Source organism: Chiroxiphia lanceolata, chromosome 21, assembly GCF_009829145.1.
Source record: "Chiroxiphia lanceolata isolate bChiLan1 chromosome 21, bChiLan1.pri, whole genome shotgun sequence".
Classification (NCBI taxonomy): domain Eukaryota; kingdom Metazoa; phylum Chordata; class Aves; order Passeriformes; family Pipridae; genus Chiroxiphia; species Chiroxiphia lanceolata.
In genome coordinates this window covers 2119153-2140792 of record NC_045657.1, presented here as the reverse complement: position 1 = coordinate 2140792, position 21640 = coordinate 2119153, and the positions used below count along the sequence as shown (strand labels likewise).

Genomic DNA, 21640 nt, shown 5'->3' with positions numbered 1-21640 from the left:
CTCTCCAGGACACTGAGCCCTGGACAGCAGCAGCTCCCACTGCAGGAATGTGTGTAACTCTTCCTGGCTGCTGGGGCTGAGTTCTCAGCAACCCTTGGCTCTCCAAAGGCTTTGTGGATACAGTCAATGGCTTCAGAAACAAATTTCCAAGCAACTCCTGGGAAATGACACAGTGACTCTGTCCCAGCCCTCTCTCCCTGTCCTATGGAACAGGCTTTGGAATCACTCTCAGTCTTGCCCTTTCTCATCCACATTATTAATATAAACCTGTTCTATGCAGCATCATCCAGCAACTCACAGCTCACTGGGAACAAACAAACACCACAGCCCTGCTGGCTCTGCCCTGTTCCCCCTAAAGAACAGCTCTGGAAGAGGGGGACAAACTCCTTCTATAAACTGGGGGTTGTACCATCAGGTCCAGAGTGGAGGCTGAGCACAAAACCCAGCACTAGAAAGATCTCTCAGCCCTCAGAGGTCCCCCAGCAAATGACAGACAGCAGTGACGTTTATCTAGATACAGGTACTTTATTTACAAATATTTAGATTAATAGCATTGTTACATCAAATGAGGAGTACAGCAGTCCAACCAGATCCTTTCTGTGACAGAAACAATCAGACCTACTGAACTGACTCCGGGAGTACAGGTATTGCACCTCAACAAGCTGTAGTCATTACAACACTGACTTCACACCAGCAGCAGGTCGTGGTCCCTGGGCAAGCCCTGGTGCAGCCTCGGGGGAAGCAGGATGCAGGAGCTGGAGATCTCAGACATACCCATCTACTGAGGAACAGGAGGTAAAAAAGGACTAACCAGACAAAACAGAGGGACAGCGCACAAGTTACCCAAACCCACTGTCTGCACATTCCAGTTTTGGCTTTTATTTAACAAGGACTGTACAATACTCTGGTACCACTGGTTACTTACAAGTCTGAACATTGTGGAGTTTTAGTGTCTAGAGCGGGATTTTAAGGCTACTTTGTATTTGAAACGCTGCAGTGAGCCTGAGGTGGGACATTAAGCACTTACCCTTCCATTTTTAAACCATGTGATGTTTTCCAAGTGAAGCTGCACTTGGAGCCACAGTAAAACCCCCCCTTAGTGCAGCAACACCCCCCCGTGCAGGGTCACCACGTGACACCCCTCGCACACAGGAAGGATGTACTCCAAGGCTGGATGCAAAACCCTTAAAAAAACCCCTCACACAGGACTGGTAAAAAATACAACAGCAGTTAAAATCCCTGGAGAGCACATGTTGTTCCAAGTGTCCAGTTCAGCCTCTGCCCATTCCCAAAGGTACAGGTACAAAAGCAGGGGGTGTGCGAGAGCCCCGGCCACGGATGGAGCCCGAGAAGGGCAACGAGAAGCAGAGGGGAGAGAACCCCCAGTGCAGAGATGAGACAGATCCCACTAGTGTTAATGTCTGTGTCCCCAGCACCACATCCCTGGGGACACTGGGAATGCTGCCTGGGAGCTGCAGCCAGGGCCGGGCTGTGCTGCCAGGGCAGGTGGGCACAGAGAGCTCAGACTGTACAAACGGGGTTTCTTACACACTGTTCTAATGCCAGGCATCGGTTTCTTCAATAAAATCATATACACAGGATGTATTTAACTGTTAGCTCAGTTCCTTCAAATTTTATACATATTTACGTTCTGTTAACAAATGGAAAGGAGAGAAGTGGCAAAAAAAAGGACATAAAGCTATTGAGCACAAGAATGAACAGGTCACTCCCCGGCGCCACCCCGACCCCCAACACATCCCACAGGGAATTCTTCCAACAAAGCACATCGTTACAGAGCCCCTCGCTACCATCGGAAGTCATTTCACAGCAAAAACTCATCCTTTACTATGGACAGCTCCAACAGTTAGAGGTGGGGGAGAAAGGCCAAAGAACCATAAAATTAAACCATACAAGACAAAAGCCCTGCGAAAGTGTAAAATCAGGAGTCCAGCATCAGTGCTCAGTTTAAATTATGTATCGGTGACACTATCACAAGGACAATCAAGGAAAAAAAAAAAACTTCTAGATTTACCATGCAGGAGAGGTTTTATTACTCTACTTGCCTTTGATAACCTGATTACATCTAAAGTTGTTTAGCAGTTTAGTACTGTGTTAAACTTGTCTCAGAGTTTTAATTAAACCCAGTAAGATGTACAGAAGACGGGGCAGCGGCCAAAAGCAGCGCTCCCGAGAGCAGAGGTGTGGGGTCAGAGGAGCCCTGGAGGGTCAGAGGAGCCCTGGAGGGTCACTAGCAGCCACAGCCTTCCCTCTGGGGCTGGGGTTCGCTCGTTAGCCGCCCGCCCTGCGGGGCCGATGGTTTGTGCTGTACGCCCGACTCGGCCGCGTTCAGGTCCAGGCTCCCGTCTTGGATGTTCTGGTAGATCTTCTTGGCAGCCTCCAGGAACGCGTCCTCCACGTTCTCCCCACTGCAAGAGAGCGGCAGAGTCACGGGGCTGCCCCTCAGCACGGCAGGGACACCGTGCTGGGATCCCACCGTGCTGGATCCCACCATGCTGGGATCCCACCGTGCTGGATCCCACCGTGCTGGATCCCACCGTGCTGGATCCCAGGCCCAGCTCCAACCCCGTCCGTGGGACGGACCCGGCAGCAGGTCCCTCCTGGCCACTGCACCCAGCAGGGGCAGCAGGAATGAGAGAATGAACCACTGAGCAGCAAAAGTAAACCAAGACGTCGAGCCACGGGCACGGGACAGCTCTGACAGAGGCCCAAAGACAAGGGAGCCACCCCAGAGCAGAAGTTCCACTCTGCCAGGTGCCAGTGGGAGCCCCAGTTCCTGGTGTCCCTGAGACTTGCTCCCCCAGGGACACAGCCAGCCCCAGGCACAGCAACTCCTCAGGGACTGAAGGGACCAGAACAAACTCTACAGCCCAAAAAACCCGAGGGAAGGAATGTCTGGCTGGGAAACACTGACCCACGTGTACACACTCCACGCTCAGACAAGGCCTTATATCCCAGTTGGTTCATTTGGATTCAACCAGTGTTTGAAATGTAGCCAGAGCTCTAATTCCTGAGTTACCTTCAAGTCAAAGCTGCTGAACACACCTCACCCTCCAAGGGAGCTCAGAAACATTTGTCTGCTTTCTTATGCATTTGCACCCCCCTCCCATACCCAGCTCCATGGCTGTTCTTGGTCAGGACCAACATATTCCTCTTAAACAGATGGATCTGAACCATTACTGCAGATAAAAGCCACTTACGTTTTTGCACTTGCTTCGAGGAACAATAAACCTGTTCAGAAACAGAGGTTTAACAGTCAATGCACAACACACCAAACAGCCCCAAGTCAGACACAGACACACATGACCTTCAGTTACATGCAAGACACTATTTTAGTACTAAACATTATCGACACAAACTGATTTCTAGAACTAAGACAGTGAGCACCAAGCCAGCCTGCCCTGGGCACAGGAGTTTGTACATACAATTCCATGAGTTTGGAAGAGTAAACTCGCAGCTATCAGTGCTCAGCAGTCACTTTAACAGCACTATCTCGTAGGAAATGTACCAGCCCAAGAGAAAAAAACACACCATTTTCTTCAGCAAATTGTTTGGCTTCTTCATATGTAACATCCCTCTGTGCTTCCAGGTCTGCTTTGTTTCCTATGAGGATTATCACCTGGTTTGGGAGAGACAGAGTTAGTCTGGGAAAAAGCTCGTGAGCCTTTTCACTGCCGTCCTCGTTAGTGATAAGACTGAAAAACCAGAAGAAAATATGCAGAGCAGATTATCTGCAGAGGCCATGCTCCTCCAGGAGAGCTCTGCTCTAGCATTCCCCACTCTGGGAAGGCAGGAACAGCATCTCCAGCCTTCCAGTGCTTTAGGCTGTTCTCAGGAGACCAGGTCCTAAAAAGCAGTGGTGCTACTCTTTGTTCATGAGCTGGACCCTGAGCCACTTCTTGTGTTTGTTTAATCATCTGCTAATCCAGACAGAATCTTTAGAGGTTTCTTTTGTCACAGCAGAGTCTTCTCATCAGTTTGGTGCTAAAGTATTTTAGAGGCATTCAGGGAAAGGCTGACGGACAAGAGTTGTGTGGTATGGTCAGAGAGACACAGAAGAAGAACCTTCAACCTTCCTCCCCCTCCCTCTGAAAGACCTGGTCAGCTTTTGCTGAAGATCCAATTCACATTCCAACCTCAGACAAGAGAGCGTTCACCTCGTTACTACCACAGAGCAAGAAGAGGAACAGAAGTTAGAGCTGGTCCAACTTCACCACAGTTTATCTCCAACTGCTTCAAGCAGCCCCTGAAAGGTGAGTGGCACAGCAAGACTTTTAGAAGGAGCCCCTTTTGCTGCAGCTGCAGTCAAGGAAGCAAGGGAAGCACTGCAAGTGGGGACACGAGGAGTGGAGAGAACACAGGCAGCTCCTGCAGAGCCACTGCAGGTGCTTGGGGCTGAGCCTCCCCCCTCTGGCTCAGGGAGCAGCAAATGCTGCTTTTCCAGCTAAATAAAGTCCAACTTACAGTATTTGGATTGGTGAGGTTCCTTGCATCTGTCAGCCAGCTGCTTAAGTGATTATATGTACTTCTTCTGCAAAGAACCAAGCGAGTACAGTTTTAGCCTGGGTATTTTATAAAATATTTAAGTGCCTATAGCACAGTCAGCATCCACCAAGCAAACATCCACCATCCCTGCTCTTCTCCCCAACTCCAGACACACAAAGCAGCAGTTTGGGCTCAGACCACAATTTCAAGTCAACTTTAACCCCCTGGAGCAGCTCTTACAACACGTGTGGAAAGCCAGAGCAATTCCCATTTCTGCACACAGACAACCTTGGTGTTGTTCTGCACAGAACACATTAAAGGTTTCCTGTCAGTCATTCTCACAGAACACTGAGCAGCAGAAGAGCACTTTGGTAACAAACTGCAGATGATGTTTTACTCAAGACTTTAACAGGAAGTGCACCTCCACGTGCAGGAAGAAACAAGAGGTGCTTGACAAGTATGGAGAACAGCCCCAGAGGGAGAGGTGTGAAACAGAGGTACTTCATGGTGCATCTGCTGAATTGCTGCTTCAGCAGCACCTTCAGCTCTCCCCTCTCCTGGGCAGTGCCAGCCTGGGAAGGCCCAGGGCAGCAGGGCTGTGCTCCCTCCACACACCATCCCAGCACTGCAGCAGTGCCCGGGGCTGTGCCCACGCTGGGAACACTCTGCCAGGTGAGAGCAGCACCCAGGGCCTCCCAGGAGACACAAACCCACGTGCTGAGGAGCAGCTTTTAAGGACAAAGCCAGTTCTTTAAAAAAGCTTCAACCCGGGCAGCCACGGCCCGAAATGGCGAGATCCTCAGGCCTGTCAGCAGCAACATTTCCCAAGGAAAGCAGCCACACAACTCCTGAAGTATCTGTACAAAGTGTGGAACTGTCACACAACAGGACACTGATCATCCAGACACAAGCCAAGGGCACAGACAAGACAGGACACACGAGGCTGTGACAAGCACACCCAGAGCTCCTGCCCTTACCTGGTGATGTCGTAGACCATGAGAGCTCCTGCTGCTCCTCTGTAGTAGCTTCGTGTGACAGCCCTGAATCTCTCTTGTCCTGCTGTATCCCAAATCTGTAGTTTAATTTTTTGGCCACTAACTTCAATTATTCTTGTGCCAAATTCAACACCAATTGTGTGGGGACAGTCTGCCATAACTGCCATGAGAAATAAAAGCAAAGATCAGATCTCTCCAGGACAAGGTTTCCTTGCTGCAAAGATGTGACTACCAGCAGTTTGCAGTTATCTTTACTAGATTTTCAGTCTCTAAGAAAGCATTTTTACAGCTACAGTTCCCAAACTGTATCACTGAAACAGAAATAAAATGCTGTATTTCCTGAGCTGCAGTTAAGTTTTAAAAACAGTTATAAAATTCCTTGCCTTCTCTGCTGCTGTTTGGCCATACATATCAGAAGGTATCAAGTCAGCTGATTCCCAGTCTATCCTTGCAGAAACTATTTCAATGCAGTGGGAAAAGATAACTTTTAGGGAATTACCAAGAAAGATACAGTTCAAAAGTCTGTAACATCTTCAAAAATAAGTATCTGGGTTGTTTCAGACAGGGCAACCACAGGACTGTGCACAGGAAATGCCACTTTCATAAGGAGCTCTAAACACAACAAATCAAACCCCAGAAGGCATCTTTCTACTTCTGATGAACTCATGTTAACAAGCTCATCTTTGAGAAAGAGCAAGAAAATACAGGAAGGGTGAGGAGCTCCTCAAGCTCCCTGCAGTTAGTGACAGTCACAGCAGAGGGGTTTGGTGCTGACAGACCAAGAACAAGACACATCCTCACTGAGAATCTGATCACAGGTGAAGCAGCATTGAAATAATTGGTTGATACTGCATTTTAATCAAAAATAACAGTCAGAAAATCCTATTTCTACTAAAAAGCAAGTATTTTAAACTGCAGCTCCTACCCACTTGTTACCACACCTCGAGCAGCACATGGTGAGCTCAGACTGACTTTGTGCTGATAAATACCTGCAGAATTACTCAGGGAGTGAGGTAACAACTGCTGCAAACCACAAGGCAACACACTTTAGGAGCTAATTCTTAATTAAGGATGATACCATGTCTAAAAGAATGTTTGAGACAGACTGCAGTAAGCCTGAAACACCATCACCCAGGGCAGGCCAAGTGTCCTGACTCACAGAGCTGCAGGCAATGGCAGTGCTGCTCAAGGCTGCAAACAAGAAAAATTAATTCTTTTTTCTTTTTGAACTCCTGAATAGCCCTAAAAACTGCAGGTGCTTGTGAGCAAGTTACACCAATACTGAAACCATAACATTTCAGACAAGAGATTTCGCTTTGTTCCGTGTCAAAATTCCCCAGAAAAGCTGTAAAACCAGATCTTGTTCTTCCCACTCCTCACAGGCAGGACTTTTACCATTGCTACATCAACATTTTGTCTCTACATCTGCAGAAGTCAAAGCAAAAACCTGACCCAGTACAGTCCAGACAGATTCACACACCAAATGCAGCTCATGCACGATGGAAGCAAACAGGCAGGAAAGAGGGGTGGAGATACAGGAAAAATGCTGGGAACTGAAATACTCACACTTCTTTTCTGTGAATTGATGAAGCAAACAGGACTTTCCTACACCCATGTCCCCTGTTACAGAAAGAAGAGTTAAATCATTGTTGGAACAAGCACGTTTCCTTCATCCCACACAACAAATGGTGCAGACAGGCAGCCACTCCTTTCCCAAGAGCTCCAGCCCTTAAATTTGTCACTTCTGCCCCAGAGCCTTGGGTACAGGTACAGGACTGCAAGCAACTCCAAAAATAACTGAATTTGTATTCCTGACTTTACAACTGTATTTCACAAGGTTATAAAAATACTGACAAGAAATCACTTCCACTGATCCACTTGCACAATGCCAAGAGTGAGGCACAGCAAGATGTTTTAATAACTAACTTTTCCAGAGGCTGAGGCTTCACAGCAGCCTCACAAACCTGTACAGTAACACTGCAGATCACTTACACCTACACAAGGTCATTAGCAATTAAACAATTAACAGCCAGACCAGTTCTTCCAGGATAGTAATGAATGTAATCAAGTCCCTGACTCCAAACAGCCAAGGAAGCTGCAGCTAAAGCAACATTTGAACACAAAAATTGTCTTCTCTGCATGAGGTTTATAAGCACTTGTGCCTTCAACAGAAATTCTGAAACCTTTGAGATTAACAATGCAAAGTGCTCGAGCAAACCTGAACCAACACAACATCCCAGCTGTGCTGACTCCCAGTCATTTCTTCCCCATTTTCCCATCCAAACCAGTTTTTAAGAGGAACTGGTTCCCTCAGCAACTGAGGGAACTCAGCACAGGCACTGGGCCTTGCCTCCCCCCACAGCAGTTCTGGGGCACACAAAGGCATTTTTGCCTTCATGTTGTCACTGCTGCTGAAGCTTCAGAGCAAGTGTGGTGACCTGGGGGGACTGAGGTGGGACAGACACCCCCTGAAAGCAGCAGTGGCACAGCCCCAGGTTCCTCACCCATCCACACCCCCACACAACCAGGGCTGTGCCCAGTGGTACTCACCAATAATGATGTACTTAAAGATGTAGGAATAGTTGTAAGGTGCAGTTGCCATTGTGGCACTAAAACAGAAAAACAGAACACGTCAGAACTGGGACTTGGTCACCAAACTCAACCCCATTCATCCAATTTAGTTCATATCAGCAACTCCCCCCAGCTACCCTTTCATTCCCAGTTCAAATTTGTGCAGCTCCCCAGAGTCACTGACTTAGTGCCACAGACACCCAGCAAAGCTCCCACATCGTTTGCTCTGAACTCTAAGCAGAACAATGCTCTGATACTTATTCAATTTTATCCAGAAAGCTATTGGAAAGCTCAGTCCCTCTTTGCTCTCACAGCCCTTGGCAGAGCAGCACTCACCCCCCAACAGCTGATGTATGAACTCAAAATAAAATCTGACTCCAACACAAAAATCTGAAGAGGTTTTACAAAACCAGCGAGTTGGAACTATTACATCACACTTTGGAGACTTGCAACAGCAACAAAGGAAACAGTGCAGCTTGCAGCAGACAGCTGAGGATTACTGAGAAGGCTGGAGTAGCCCTGGGTTGCTCTGGCCACGCTGGAAAGTGGTGCAGCCACAAATCAGATGGTCAGGAAGTTGGTCTCCAGGGCTGTGGCTTTGTCAGCAGGGCTGTGCTACAGCAGCAGTTGCTCTTTTTTAAAGAGTCACAGTTTTCCTATGCTTTCCTGAATGTAGAGGGAATTAGAACTTCAGCTGTGTAAATCTGCAAGGAGTAAAGGCTGACTTACCAACTAATACATCAGTTACCAAGATCCCACAACTATACAGGCCAGGTAACATAAGGGATGAGAAATGCCTGCTTTTGCCACAGGCTTCAAGTTAAACTCCACTGAGACCAGCTAAGCAAGTGGAAGGTTTCTGCCAGGAATTCCCCATTTCCCTCCCTGCTCCTGCAGGCAGGCAGCCAGCCATCAGGAACACAGGGCACTCTTTGCAGGAACACTGAGCCCAGAGAGATTTTCATTCAGTCATGTGTCATTCACATGGCAAACGAAACCAGGACTGGAAGGAAATAAAAACATGGGAAAGCTTATGGGCCTGGGACCCTCTGAAAAGCAAAGTACTGTTTCTTGAACCACAATTAATCCCTCCCAGTGAACTGCAGTCATAGGGAAGGGGAACATTCCCAGCACACACCAACAGCCTCCACACTGCAGAGATTGAAGGCAAACATGCTTATCTCCACAACTCCAGCAGCAGTTAAGAAGGGTTTACTGAGTGCCAGGCTCTGCTCTGCACCTCCTCTCCTCCTGCCTGGCTCAGGACATGGGAACACTCCAGGCCTTCCATCCCAGGCAGCGTGCAAAGCACCCACACTAAATCCTACACACGCTGTTCTAGCAAACCAAGTGTGTTCCAAGATAGTAAACTAAAGACAGTTTTGGACAGTAATTCACCAAGCAGGCCAGCAGCTCCTCTGCCTTATTTCCTGCAAGACTCTAAGGTTACATTTTCTTCCAATACATGCACTGATTATTTTCAATACCAGCAAACAAAGACAAGTAACAGCCCCATATGGAATTCCAAATTAACTTGTCACTGTGGAAACATCCAGTACTTCAAGTTTCCTGAACATCCTCACATATGATGGTTTCTTCTCTTCTCCAGCACATCCCAGTGCAGGAATATTCAAACTGGGCATCTTCTGCCCCAGTGTCTGTGTTCTGACAGGACACTTCACCTGCACCTGAGACCTGATTCCCAGGACAGGAGCGTGTTGTAACTCATGCTGGTAAAACACCCAACCAAACCAAGCAGCACCAAGACAGGGAACCAACCCCTGTAAAATCTGTCCTGGAGAAGCCTGGGTGGCCTCTCTTCCTTCACAACACCAGGAATGCCAAGGGGATGCATCCTGCTATCCCAGCCTGTAATCAGCAGCACTGGAAGGTGAGCAGGACTCTCCTTCAAAGGATGGACAAGCTGGGAACTCTGTGCAGGCTGGATCACACACTGAACTGAAGTGAGCCTTTATCTCTGTTTATTTACCAGACTGGGTTTGCTTGCTCAGATATGTCCACCTTCATTATACCCTTTAAGTAAACAAGTCTAACTGTGCTATTTCAATACAACAGAAACTGCCACAGCTTTCCAACACCGTGCATCAAAACCACTTCAAAGGGACAGAAAACCAAATTCTGTGCTTGGCAACAAGTTCTGTTAAGAAATGGGTGGGAAAGGGGGACCCAATTCAAGCCACATCTCATTGCTAGAACTCCACCCTCATGGTTCCAGTGACATCAGGCTCTACCAGAGGTGGAGGTACCACACACCCTTTGTACCCAGCACACAGCCCCATGGCTTCAAAAAACATTATGAACAGCAACATCATAAAGGAATTCGCTCATAGGAGGAGTCTGGACCTTCTCTCAAGACCCAGAGCTGCTGCAGAAGTCACTGTGTTTGGCACACATCTGTACTGAAAGCTGCAGAAATAGGGATACTAAGGTTAATCAGAATTTCTGGAGTTAAATGGAAAAATAAAGCAACACTTGGGTATTGGGATTACATTTATTCCAAGGGTCACATTACAAAAAAAGATTCTGAAATACTCCAAATCATTACTAAAGGTCAGGAATCTTTTCTGGGGAACAGATGACTTCTTTTAGAAAAAATGAAATAAAACCCAAAGCAATACTAAAACAGCCAAATAACAAACTTCTAAACGCTCAAATTCCAGTAAGGATTAGCAGGAATTCAAACTGTACTCAGACCTTGGAATAAAAGTGATATTCCAGAAGGACTCTGTGCTGAAGGGGAAAAATAAATGCAACAAACTGAACAGAGAAGCTCTGGGGAGAATTGAGCCTTGGAGAACTGACACCTCAGCATTTACTGCAGCTGGAAGGAGGAAGTCCAGACAAGGACAGGGCACACCAGGAGTCAGTAAACACTGAAATATCAGCTACATGGCAGTGCAAGGGGCTCCTAGCTGTTAAAATCAGCACCCATCTGTAGAAACTGGAGCTCCACCTCCACTTCCCAGCCCTCTCCCTGTTCCAGACACGTGAATCTCAATAATCCCAGTATGAGGGGTTGGGGCTTTCCTCTGGGAGGGCAAGAACTGCCCATAAATATCCCCAGCTCAGCTCCAGCACTGCTGACATCAAAGTTACCCAGCCATGAATTTACTGTTACCAGAAAGCAGAAGTTCAGTCTGGGAGCTTGGCCTACCTGCCATCCCTGTTCCAGGAAAGGCTGCCAGCTCAGGACAAGCTCTGGCTCCCCTCTCAGAGGCAGCACTTCCCAGGAGTTCAGAGCATTAGTCCAGATTGGCCACCAGCCAGAGGCTCGTGGCTCACTGTGCACAGATTTCTGTCATTTCAAAGCCTGCACAATTAATTTCCATATTCCAGTTAAGCCTGGGAATCTCACAGTGAGCAGTGGCACCGTCATCCATTTCCAGACATCGACTTCTCCCTTAGAGGCATTTTTTAATAGAAAGTTAAAGATGACCTTAATGAGATCCCAGTACATCTCCATTTCCTCCTCTAATCAACAAGCACTCCACAGGTATTTAGAGATCTCACTGCAGCCTTATTCCAAGCATCAGCACATCTGATCCCCCCAGAAAAGGCAGTTCCAGGCACACTGCCCTGATTCTGTATCACAACACCACAACTGTAAATATCAGAGTCACACCAGCCTTTGTGGGACCTGGGCAGTTCCTTCCAGCTCAGCTCCAGGACATCCAGTTTGAACTCCAGCCTGGACATCATTTACATAGAGAAATGTCATATTTTTCTGCTCAGCAAGCAGCAGGTGTGTTATGAGAAGAGAGCAGAACCTGCAATGCACAGGTTTTATCAGACACTGCACGTGGGTAATGCCATTAACTGATGGATGGTCAATCCCCAGGGATCACACCTGTGGAAACAACACCCCCTTCAAACTCAGGACTGTCCTTTGCTACAGGTTCCCCACAAAACCACACCAGTGCAGCCAGGGAACCACTGGGTAATTACTCTGAAGCCAGAGGGATTTTGTGTTCCATCAGCCACCCAGGTGTTCTTCCCATCATTCTTCAAGGATGTGCAACAGAAAAGGATCTCCCAGTTGAAGCTGCAGATTTCCTTGGATGTTACTTAGCAGAGAACACTGAGATGGATGAGGGGAAGGGGTTATGGAGAGGTAGAATTATATCAATTCCAAACTGCACTTTTCCCCTGAGGAAGACTTCTGCCAAGCACACAAAACGTGGTCCAAGTGGTACCTTCCTTCAGGAATAGTCTGTCACTGCCTCAGTTGTGGCCTTCTGTAAAATCCCAGCAGGCTGGGAGGTGATAACAGTTCTGTTATCAATTCATTCCCCCAAGCAATTCATTCCCACAGGTCTCTTGTCCACAGCAAGCCACGAGGTCTGTTCCAATGAAATTCCACTGTGGTTCTCTGACTTCCACACCCCAAAGACACTCAGGGTTCCTGACCCACACCAGCATCTTGGCCCTCTTGAAGATGCTGCCCTGCTCTGCTGCTTTATTTCTGCAGGCCTGGCTTCACAAAGCCCTGCTGAGCCTGATCCCTGAGGACTCTGAGCCTGCTGCAGCCTCCACACCTGTCTGACAACATCACTTGTTGCTGGCCAGCTCCTTCCTCACCCCTCAGCTCTTCCAGAGTCATCCTCTCCAGCTTTCCCCCCTTGGATTTCATCAAGGCATCCCATGAGCACAAGGCAGTGAATTTGGCTGAGCTGATCTGAGAGCAGAGAGCAGCCCAGCAGGTCTCTGTGATCTGCTGTCCAAGATCCCTCTGCATTTCCTTATTATCCCCATGTCCAGTTCCTCTTTCCCTGGATGCCCCCATGCCCTGCAGGCTCTGGGGCTCAGCCTCCCCAGCTCCAGCCCTGCAGGGCCTTTTCCAGGCTGTTCCTGGAGAAATGTATTTAATATATTCTTCAGTCATGTAAAACACCTCAACCCAGCCTGGGGCCCAGGAAGGATTTCTAAGGCTTCACAGGCCTTCACTTCTCCTTCCACACGAGAATTTTGGCTTTACTTTAAGCCATACATCACACTTCCTTCACTCTCTGATCTCCCCACCAGCTCTCCAGCGCTTCCCACATTGTGCTGCTTTATCCTTCTCATGGTTTCACATCCTGCTCCACAAAGTTACTCCATTTTGCTCCCTAAACTTCCTGCTTTTCTGTGTGCACACCTCATTTCTCCCTGACCACACCCAGATCATGGCACACCTGCCCTCACCAGCACTTTTCCCATGTCCATCCTCTCAGCCATCCCTTATCCACTGGGATATCCCCACTTATCTCATTTTCCTCTTCCTACAGAACAGTCAGTTCACAGCAGGAGAACCAAGGTCCAGAGGTATCAGGGAAGTTTGGGACAGTTTATACAGACACCAGCAGAGTTTTGTTGTCATCCCAACAACCCTCTGGAGTCATCACCTTGGAAAACACAAGTCACAGACATTTCAGAACAAAATGAACTAAGATCTACCTCGTGCTTCAAGAAGACACAGCAAAACGAGAACCAACCACAAGCAGGTTCCATTAGATGCACAAGAGTGAGCAAGCCATTTTAAAATATTATTTACATTTTAAATCCCAGTACCTCCAGTAGAACAGGTTTGTTTCCAAACTGCTGTCCTTCACAATAACTCCTCTTTTTTTTTTTTGTTATTCATAAAATGGAAAAGGAAAACAGGAACTTCTTCCTTCCACTCAGATTTACGATTTTGCAAATCCTAAGAGCCCCTGAATCCAAACCACGACAGGAATCAATCCCAAGGCCAAAGCATTCCACAAGATAACATCTGGCCATTGAAAAAGTTGTGGTGATTTGGGGTTTTTTAGTGGTTTAGGACACAATGAACCTGAGTGAATCTTGTTCACAAAGGGGTTCTGTAAGTTTTGAATATGTCAAACACAGAGCCTGTTTCAGAGCCACAGAAAGCAAAGGCCACACCAAACAACCTCCAGAGCCAGACCCCAGTGCAGACACCTCCCCTTGCCTGGCCTTAGTGCAAGGACAATTCAGTAAAACTTCGATTCAAGACAAAGCTCCTCACAGACGTTAGAGAAACTCCATGTGGGAACACACAACCAGGTGAAAGAGCAGAATTTCTCTCTTCTATTTAGCCCCAACAAGCTTTGACAAAAGAAAACAGAATACGAATCTAGTGCACTTTCATTGCTTTCTCGAATGGGAAGTGGCTTTTCCCTCAGCCCTCAAAGTCATTTTTTTGTCAAAGTTCATGACAGCGCAGGTCAACACAACAATCAAAAGTCCAGATAACGCTGCACGTCGACCACACAGAGTATAATATACACCTACACACCCTGCGGGCGACTGCAACAGCTAGTAAGGGACGCATATATATAAATACACATAAATACACGGCGTGTGCAGGCGGATTTGGGGGTGGCGTTACCGGGGGGGCGGCGGTGCCACACGGACGGAGCGGCCTAGTCCTGCCCGGCCGCCCCTTCCCCTCCTGAGGCCCCGGGGCCGCTCGGCTCCTTGCAGGCCCACCGTTCCTCGACTCAGGGCGGCCCCGGGTGGTCTTCACCTCCCTACAGGACCCGCCCGGCCCAGCGGAACCCAGTGGAGCCCATCGCAGGGCCTGGCGCCTCAGGCCCGGCCGGGCGGTCGCCCGCCCCTCCCCGGGCGCGCCGTACCTGTGTTCGGGGCTCGGGGAGCTGTGCAGCGCGGTGCCCGTTCCCCGCGGCGGGGCGGTGTGTGTGTGTCTCCGTGTGTATGTGTGTGTGTTTCTCCGGTCGGGGGCCTCGCTCCGCGCTGGCTCCGCTTCCCCTCAGACGCGGCTCCGCTGCGCCCCCATCACCCCCGCAGCCAAGATGGCGGCGCCGCTCGCACGGGGTTTCCCCTCCCACCCTCGACGGGCACAAAGAGTGGGCGCGAGGGCGCCGCGTCGCGGCCAATCAGAGCGGCCGCTGCCCCTCGCGGGGCGGGGCCGGAGGCGGGGCCGAGTCGAGGCGTGAGGGGCGGGGCCACGCGTGAGGCGCGCGCGCCTCACGCGTGGCCCCGCCCCTCACGCCCCGACTCGGCCCCGCCTCCATCTTCGCCCCGCCCCTTGCGCTCGCGCGCCCTCAGGCGGCGGCACCGCCTCAGGGCGGGAACGGGAGGAGCCCGCCGGGAAAAATCCCGGATTTTCACCCGCTTTTCCCCTCACGGAAAAAGCGAGGAAGCGATTAGTGATTCCCCTGGAAGGCCTCCAGCAAAGCCCCGCCAGGAAATGGTGCGAGGAAGAAGAGCCCGGCGCGATGCAGGTACGGGGCTCCACCACAGTGAGGGGCTGCAGAGCTCGGCCTCTGTCCCTTGTAACATTATTTTTAATATTTTTTTTTTATATTTTATTTTTATATGTTTGTTTATATTTTATTAATTATATTTATTTACACATTTAATGTATTTATATTTTTATTAATTATATTATTTATATAATTAATGTAATCATATATTTATTTATATTTTATTAGTATTTGTATCTATGCATTTAATAAATTTATATATTTTATATTAAATTAATTATATTATTATATATTTATAATATTTTTATTATTTAATTTATATTAAATTAACTATATTATTTATATAATTCTATATTTTATTTCTGTTTTATTAATTGCATTTATTTATATATTTAATAGATTTTTAGATTTATTTATATGTTATTAATTGTATTTCTTTATATATTTTATTTCTATTTCATTAATACTATTTATTTGTATATTTATTAGATGTATATAATTTATATTTTATTAGTTATATTTATATATTGTCTATATTTTATATATTTATATATTTATTTTATATATAAATATATGTTTCAACATATCCTGCAAAATGCTCTAAGTTGTTCGTTTGGGCTTTGATTTTTTTTTAAATTATTTTTAAAATCGGCCTTTTGAACGCTTGTGGCGGGCGGTGCTAAAGTGCTAAAACCACAACACGCTGCCCAAATTTTATTAGAAATAAATCAGGAGATGAAAAACTTTAACTTGAGTAATGTTATGAAGGACTCTGTGTATCCCCAGTTCAATGAACTTACCCCGATTTTCAGCTCCACGTCCAACCTTCCCTTAGGTGAACACGGGAACACAGAATGAGTTAATGAGGCCGAAATTCCAGATTAATACTCAGAATTTAAGTTTTGCTTTGTGTTTAACAAAAACTCTTTGAGAGTGGGGTTTTTTTTGAAAGCTTTAGGACCAACAGACCTGTTAATGGTGGTTGTATCTCTATTTAAATACGAATTATCTGTCACTGTGTGCTGAGGGGGTGATTTATGATTCCACAGGGAACACGATGCTTTGGCAGCTTTAGTGCCACAAAAGCCAAGAGCTCCAATTAAAGCATGTGGGGGGATCCCACTTATTTTAGGATTGAGAGTCGGGTTGGGGCTTAAGGGTGATGGAAAACAGCTCAATTCCTGCCCGAATACGTGGACGTGGAATCCAAATAATGTGATTTCCTCTCCTGACAGACAACCAGGGGACAATAAGGATTTTATTTCAGTCCCACACATTATGGAAAATATCGAAATCTTGTGGGTCACTGGCCAGGATTTGTATTGCAGCTTTTCCCCACTGACACATTTCTGTGGAAGTGCATTTCCAGAATGGGCATTTTCCACCTCTGTTTCTGTGACATCACTAATTCCATTTTCTTAGTGTAGCAACATGCAGGGAATCCTCTGCTTCCCATGAATCACCCAAACCCTAATTATTACTCCACCCCTACCAGGGAGGCCCTGGATGGTAGATAACACTCCATGTTACCTGGGTAGAAGCCTCTTACACGGGGTGAAAATCACAGATAAAAAGCAATTAGAATTTTTTTCCCCTTCCTCTACCTACTGAAAAAAAAAAAAAATAAATCTCTGAGTAATAAAAAGCAAAGACCCAAGTAGCAAAAATACAAAATCTGCTGGCAGCCTGCTCCAGATATAGGACTCCTGTCTGCTGCTGTCAGGGTTCTGACTTCAAAACGGGTGACACTGTGCAACAGAGACCTTCTCAAGTCTTGCAAGACCTTATATGGAGTGACTTTTACTAGAAAAAAATAGGTCAAAACAGGCCAGTGAGAATGATTTCCACGAGAGGGAGTCTTTAAGTGGAGAACGATCTGACTGTTTTGACACAGTTACAGTCTGGTTTTACTGCCTTGGAAAAAAATACGGTTCCTTGGTATTGCCCCAAATATTATTCTGTTAACACAGACACTGTAAGGTTTGCTTGACAGGTTTTAAAATTCAAAATGGTTCAAATATCCCACACAAAACCCATTGATTAATCTTCTATCTGTGGTTCAGCCTTGGGAGAATTAGTGAGATGGGGTGAGCAAGGTGGAATTCAGGACAGGAATTATCCCCTGGAACTGCACAGCCTGCTGAGGGTGTAAGTGGCTGATTCAAGCAGTAGCTTCTTTTCCAGTGGGAATTCCAAGCCCTGGGCTGGGCTCCCTGTGGGGTTTGGTTGCCCTGCTCAGAGCTGCTGCCCTGATCCAGCAGCAGAACTTTCCACCTCTCCAGTCACACTCACAGGGTGGCACTTCCCTCCTTCCACGGCCACAGCTCCAGGGTTACTGCACAGCTCTGCAAATCACTTTAATCTCAAGTCTGGGTTGTGAGGAATTTCAGTTCTGAACAGAAAAGAAAAGCAGTTTTGGGATATAGTTACTGTTATTTCTTACCTGCAACGAAGACAGTTAGGAGCCATTACCTAAATATGAGTAAGATCCGTCTTTGTAATCTAAAATTCCCAAACATTTTGTAAAGAACTGCCTTCCTTTCTCAGATGAGGTAAAAGGCAACAGAGATTTGCTTTAAAGCTCCTGGGTTTGGATCATTTTGTACGCTTTTCTCAAATATTCCTGTAAAGTTTAAAGTTTAAAGATGTGAGTGAGACAGATCAAGTAACAGCATCTGGATTTCTTTGATTCTTTGTTCTCGTGAGTGCTCGAAAAAACTGCAGCAGTTATTGAGAAAAGGCTGACTTCAGCCTGTTCACCCTGAACACGTGGACAGAACCTAACAGCAGTAATTAAAACCCACTAAATTGGTAACAATCCCCAACTGCCAGAGCTGGGATCCTGCCTGTGGTCCCACCCTGCTCCGGGGATTTGTGCAGGGTCAGCCCAGCCTGCTCTTGAAAAGCCTTCTCTACGTGTCTCCTCCTGAAGTAAGAACAGCATCCAAATTTTCTGGTCATGTGAGCTCTGCTCTTGGGTTTATTTTTGTACCACAAACCCCAGGAAAAGTAAAGACTCCAAGTTAATACAGCTGGTAGAAGGGTTGAGGGTTTTCTTCTTTTCAAATGAATGACACACGATGTTCTGTAGTATCTGCTTCCCTCTTTAGAATGCAGCCTTTAAAATACTTTTAAAATATGATTAAATTACATGTCAGCATTGATGAAGAACATGGGATTGAGCAGCACAGAAAGCCCCAGTCATCTTTTCTCTGCAGCACTGTTTTTCCTGAGGGCAGCAGCAGGAAGGCCTGTTGGAACCAGCCCTGTTGGACAGACACCTCCAGGAAACAACCACTGCTGACACTTCCAGGGCAATGTGGGTGCAGGAATTAGCAACAGTTCAGAAAACCTGGAGCCCAGACTGCCAGAACTTCAACTGTCAGGTCACAAACACAGGGAGCAAAAGTAAGGTTCATCCAGACCTGGTTGTCTGTCTGTCTCCTTCCCCTGAACCCCAACTTTCTGGCTTTCTTCAAGTTCATGTAGGCACAGACAGAAAGGAGAAACATGGGATTTTTCAGGAACTCTTTTGAAATGCACTTCTGTGGGAGCTGATCACATAACACTGCATTGGTCTGAGGTGACTAACTGGTCTTTACTTGTATTTTAAGTTTGACTTGCCCAGTTCTCCTTTCATCTCTTACCATTTCAGTTTTGTGGTGTGTGTACAAATGTCCCTGTGGTCAGGGTTTTTTTTTTTAGTTCCTTCTTTATCTCTTCAGTTCCTTCATATCATGTAAAGCAGGCAGCCCAAACCCATGTTTTCACTGGCACTTCTACAATCTCAGTGCTTCAAATTGAAATTAATAACAGTGGAAAATTTGGGCCAGTGGTAATTCCTGTGCACATAGAGGCAGCTCAGCTGGATTCTCTCTGTAAATATTTCATGGAAGGCAGGGAATGGAGGGACAGAGTGGAAGTTCACCCCTTTCCCACCTGGATTTCCACACTAATATTGAGGAATACTTTCAAATGCAGCAGCGAGCCCAGCTGATGGGGCCAGTGCTCCCTGTGACCCCTTTTATCCTGACTAAAGATAAATCTGAGCTTCGCTGGGTTTATCTGACTTATTTTGCAGATCACATTTCAGCTCTGCTGCCTGGTTCTCTTCCCCCCAAGCATTCAGTGTACGTGTCATGAGCAAGTAGCTTCTATTTTAGCCCAAACCCAACTGTTGCAGCAATAGAAGTGTCTGCAAAATACCAGCATCTGCTTTTCAAAGCCAGGCGAGTGCTGTGGTTTTCCTGGTTGACATGACAACATGCCCAGAGCCCAGATCCTGACAGTGGTGAACGAGTGGGTGAGTCAAGTCTTACACAAGGCAAGATTTGCCCCACAGAGAGCTGCTCCTGCACAGAGAGGGACCCCTGGAGCTGGCAGCAAACACCCTCAGGGATTTGGGCACCATCCCAGGGGTTTCCTTCCCCCAGGACAGTACAGAGCAGGGCTTTGCAAGTGCAGAGCATTGAAGTGCCATGAGTTTGCCTGAAAAACTTTACACCCTCCTCGTTCACAGTGATTCCCAAGGCTCCTCCTGACATCAATGACTATCCTGGTTCTGCTTTAGATTCCACATCCCACTCTCCAGTGAGAGGTTTCTTCCTGAAAAGCAACTCCCTCGGCTGGTTCAGTGTGCCAGGCTCACTTTTGTACACTCAACAGCACAGCTGTGGCTGCATTTCCAGTTGAATACATTCCTTGTGGAAACTGGGACCTAAAATTTCCATGGAAACATTACAATTTAACAGTACTTCAAAAAAACCAAAAAAAAACCCCAAAAAAACCCAAGACAAAAAAAACCTGAACACTTTTTAAAAGGTTAAATCATTTGACATTAATCATGTTTGAGGGACAGGTAAAGAATCTTTGGTTTAGCTGTGTAATGATTATGTTACAAATGCAAGTCATATTATGCACTATATTATGTCTCTATTTTTAGTCAAGAACAGAACTCAAACATTTACATTTGGGATGAAAAACATTTTGAAAGTGTAGAATTTCCCTTAGTTATTATCTCTACTGTCCCTCTGGAGCTCTAAACAGAACCTGTGCTTGATATGAACACAGTGCAGAACATCAAGGAGACAAATTTAAGTTATAAAAATCTGTGTGACTGTGGCACAGTGTTGGTGCCTCTTTGCAAAGGATGTTCCTGATTTAATGAAGGTTCTACCACTGCCTTGGTTGGGCACAGTTCTCCCAGCCCACGGAATCAAAATGGCAGATGGCTTTTGGCAGATGGCTTTTAGCAGATGGCTTTTAGCAGATGGCTTTTAGCAGATGGCTTTTAGCCCTGCTAAGATATTCTGGATGATAATGCTCTCATACACAAAAGCATAACAACAATCTTCTTCAGTTACAGCCACGACAGAGGAGAACCCCCCACCACTGGCTTTATCATTACCCGTGGCATTGTTCCATTCCTGTGCCACTCCAGCAGCACTGAGGGCATTGTTGGTGGCATAGAAACCCTTTTTGTGAGCACCCACTGCAGGGTGGCACTGTCTCGGTACAGTGCTCCTCTCGAGAGCACAAGACAGTTCTCTGATTACATGATGGAGAAAGGGAAAGAAAAACAACAGCTGGCTGTGGCCTCCCTGCCTGCCTTGGATTTGCCACGACTCACTTGGGGTATGGAGGAAAAACTACGGAGAAAATGCAACAATTTAGAAATGTTTCTTGTTTCTGAGTAGGGTTGACAGTGGATGAGGAGCTCTCAGCTGTGTCATTGCATGGGATGTTTCACAGAAATGGTTACTATTTTGCTTTTAAGGATCGTGTTCCTTTCTCGAGCTTCGATCACAGGCGGGATGAATGTGCTCTGTGTGATATTCCCAAGTCCATGAGCCACAAAGTCCATGTCTTTGTGTGTGTACTTAATATAGAAGTAATTTAATGTTGTGTTGAATTTCTTAGGAGCTTAACTGGGTTATCTAACCAACAATTTTAACTTCTGTTACCCCTGTCATCCCAATTTGTTCATCACACTCCTACACACACCGTGCCCAGGGGTGCTCAGTCTTGCAAGGATGATGTTCTGAGACTCTGACACCTCCCAGACCACACAGAGGGTTTATTGGGACATTCCACACTGGATCGTGGAAGATGTTTGATTAACGACTATAATATATAAGGAGACAGTTCTACAGGCTCCCTGTGTTTGTGTGGACACACAGATACTGGCATGAAAGCAGATAAAAACAAACAAGGAAATTCTTGTAACAAATCATCAAAACATTATCTGGAAGTGAAGAGGTGGGAGGATGTGGCAGAAGCAAACTCATCCCAACAGCTGAGAGTGATATGTTAAGAAACAGGGAAATATTTGCCAGTTACTGCAGC

General features: G+C 46.7%; 1 protein-coding gene across 1 annotated transcript; it reads right to left on the bottom strand.

Moving 5' to 3' along the window:
* Positions 1-505: 505 nt before the first annotated feature.
* On the bottom strand, positions 506-14921 carry RAB14 (RAB14, member RAS oncogene family). Its single transcript, XM_032708167.1, has 8 exons — positions 14705-14921; positions 8049-8107; positions 7065-7118; positions 5481-5658; positions 4483-4549; positions 3550-3637; positions 3219-3249; positions 506-2426 (listed from the first exon to the last, which is right to left on the bottom strand). Exons 2-8 carry the CDS (start codon positions 8098-8100, stop codon positions 2249-2251), a joined length of 648 nt encoding a protein of 215 aa, XP_032564058.1. The 5' UTR covers positions 8101-8107; positions 14705-14921; the 3' UTR covers positions 506-2248.
* Between the last annotated feature and the right edge of the window lie 6719 nt (positions 14922-21640).

Excerpts from the sequence above, each read along its gene's own strand:
- RAB14 (XM_032708167.1), bottom strand. The coding sequence starts at position 8,100 with ATGGCAACTGCACCTTACAACTATTCCTACATCTTTAAGTACATCATT. Across the intron at positions 5,659-7,064 it reads TCAATTCACAGAAAAGAAGT|TTATGGCAGACTGTCCCCAC; the intron begins GTGAGTATTTCA and ends TTCTCATGGCAG. Across the intron at positions 3,638-4,482 it reads ACCTCACCAATCCAAATACT|GTGATAATCCTCATAGGAAA; the intron begins GTAAGTTGGACT and ends CTCCCAAACCAG.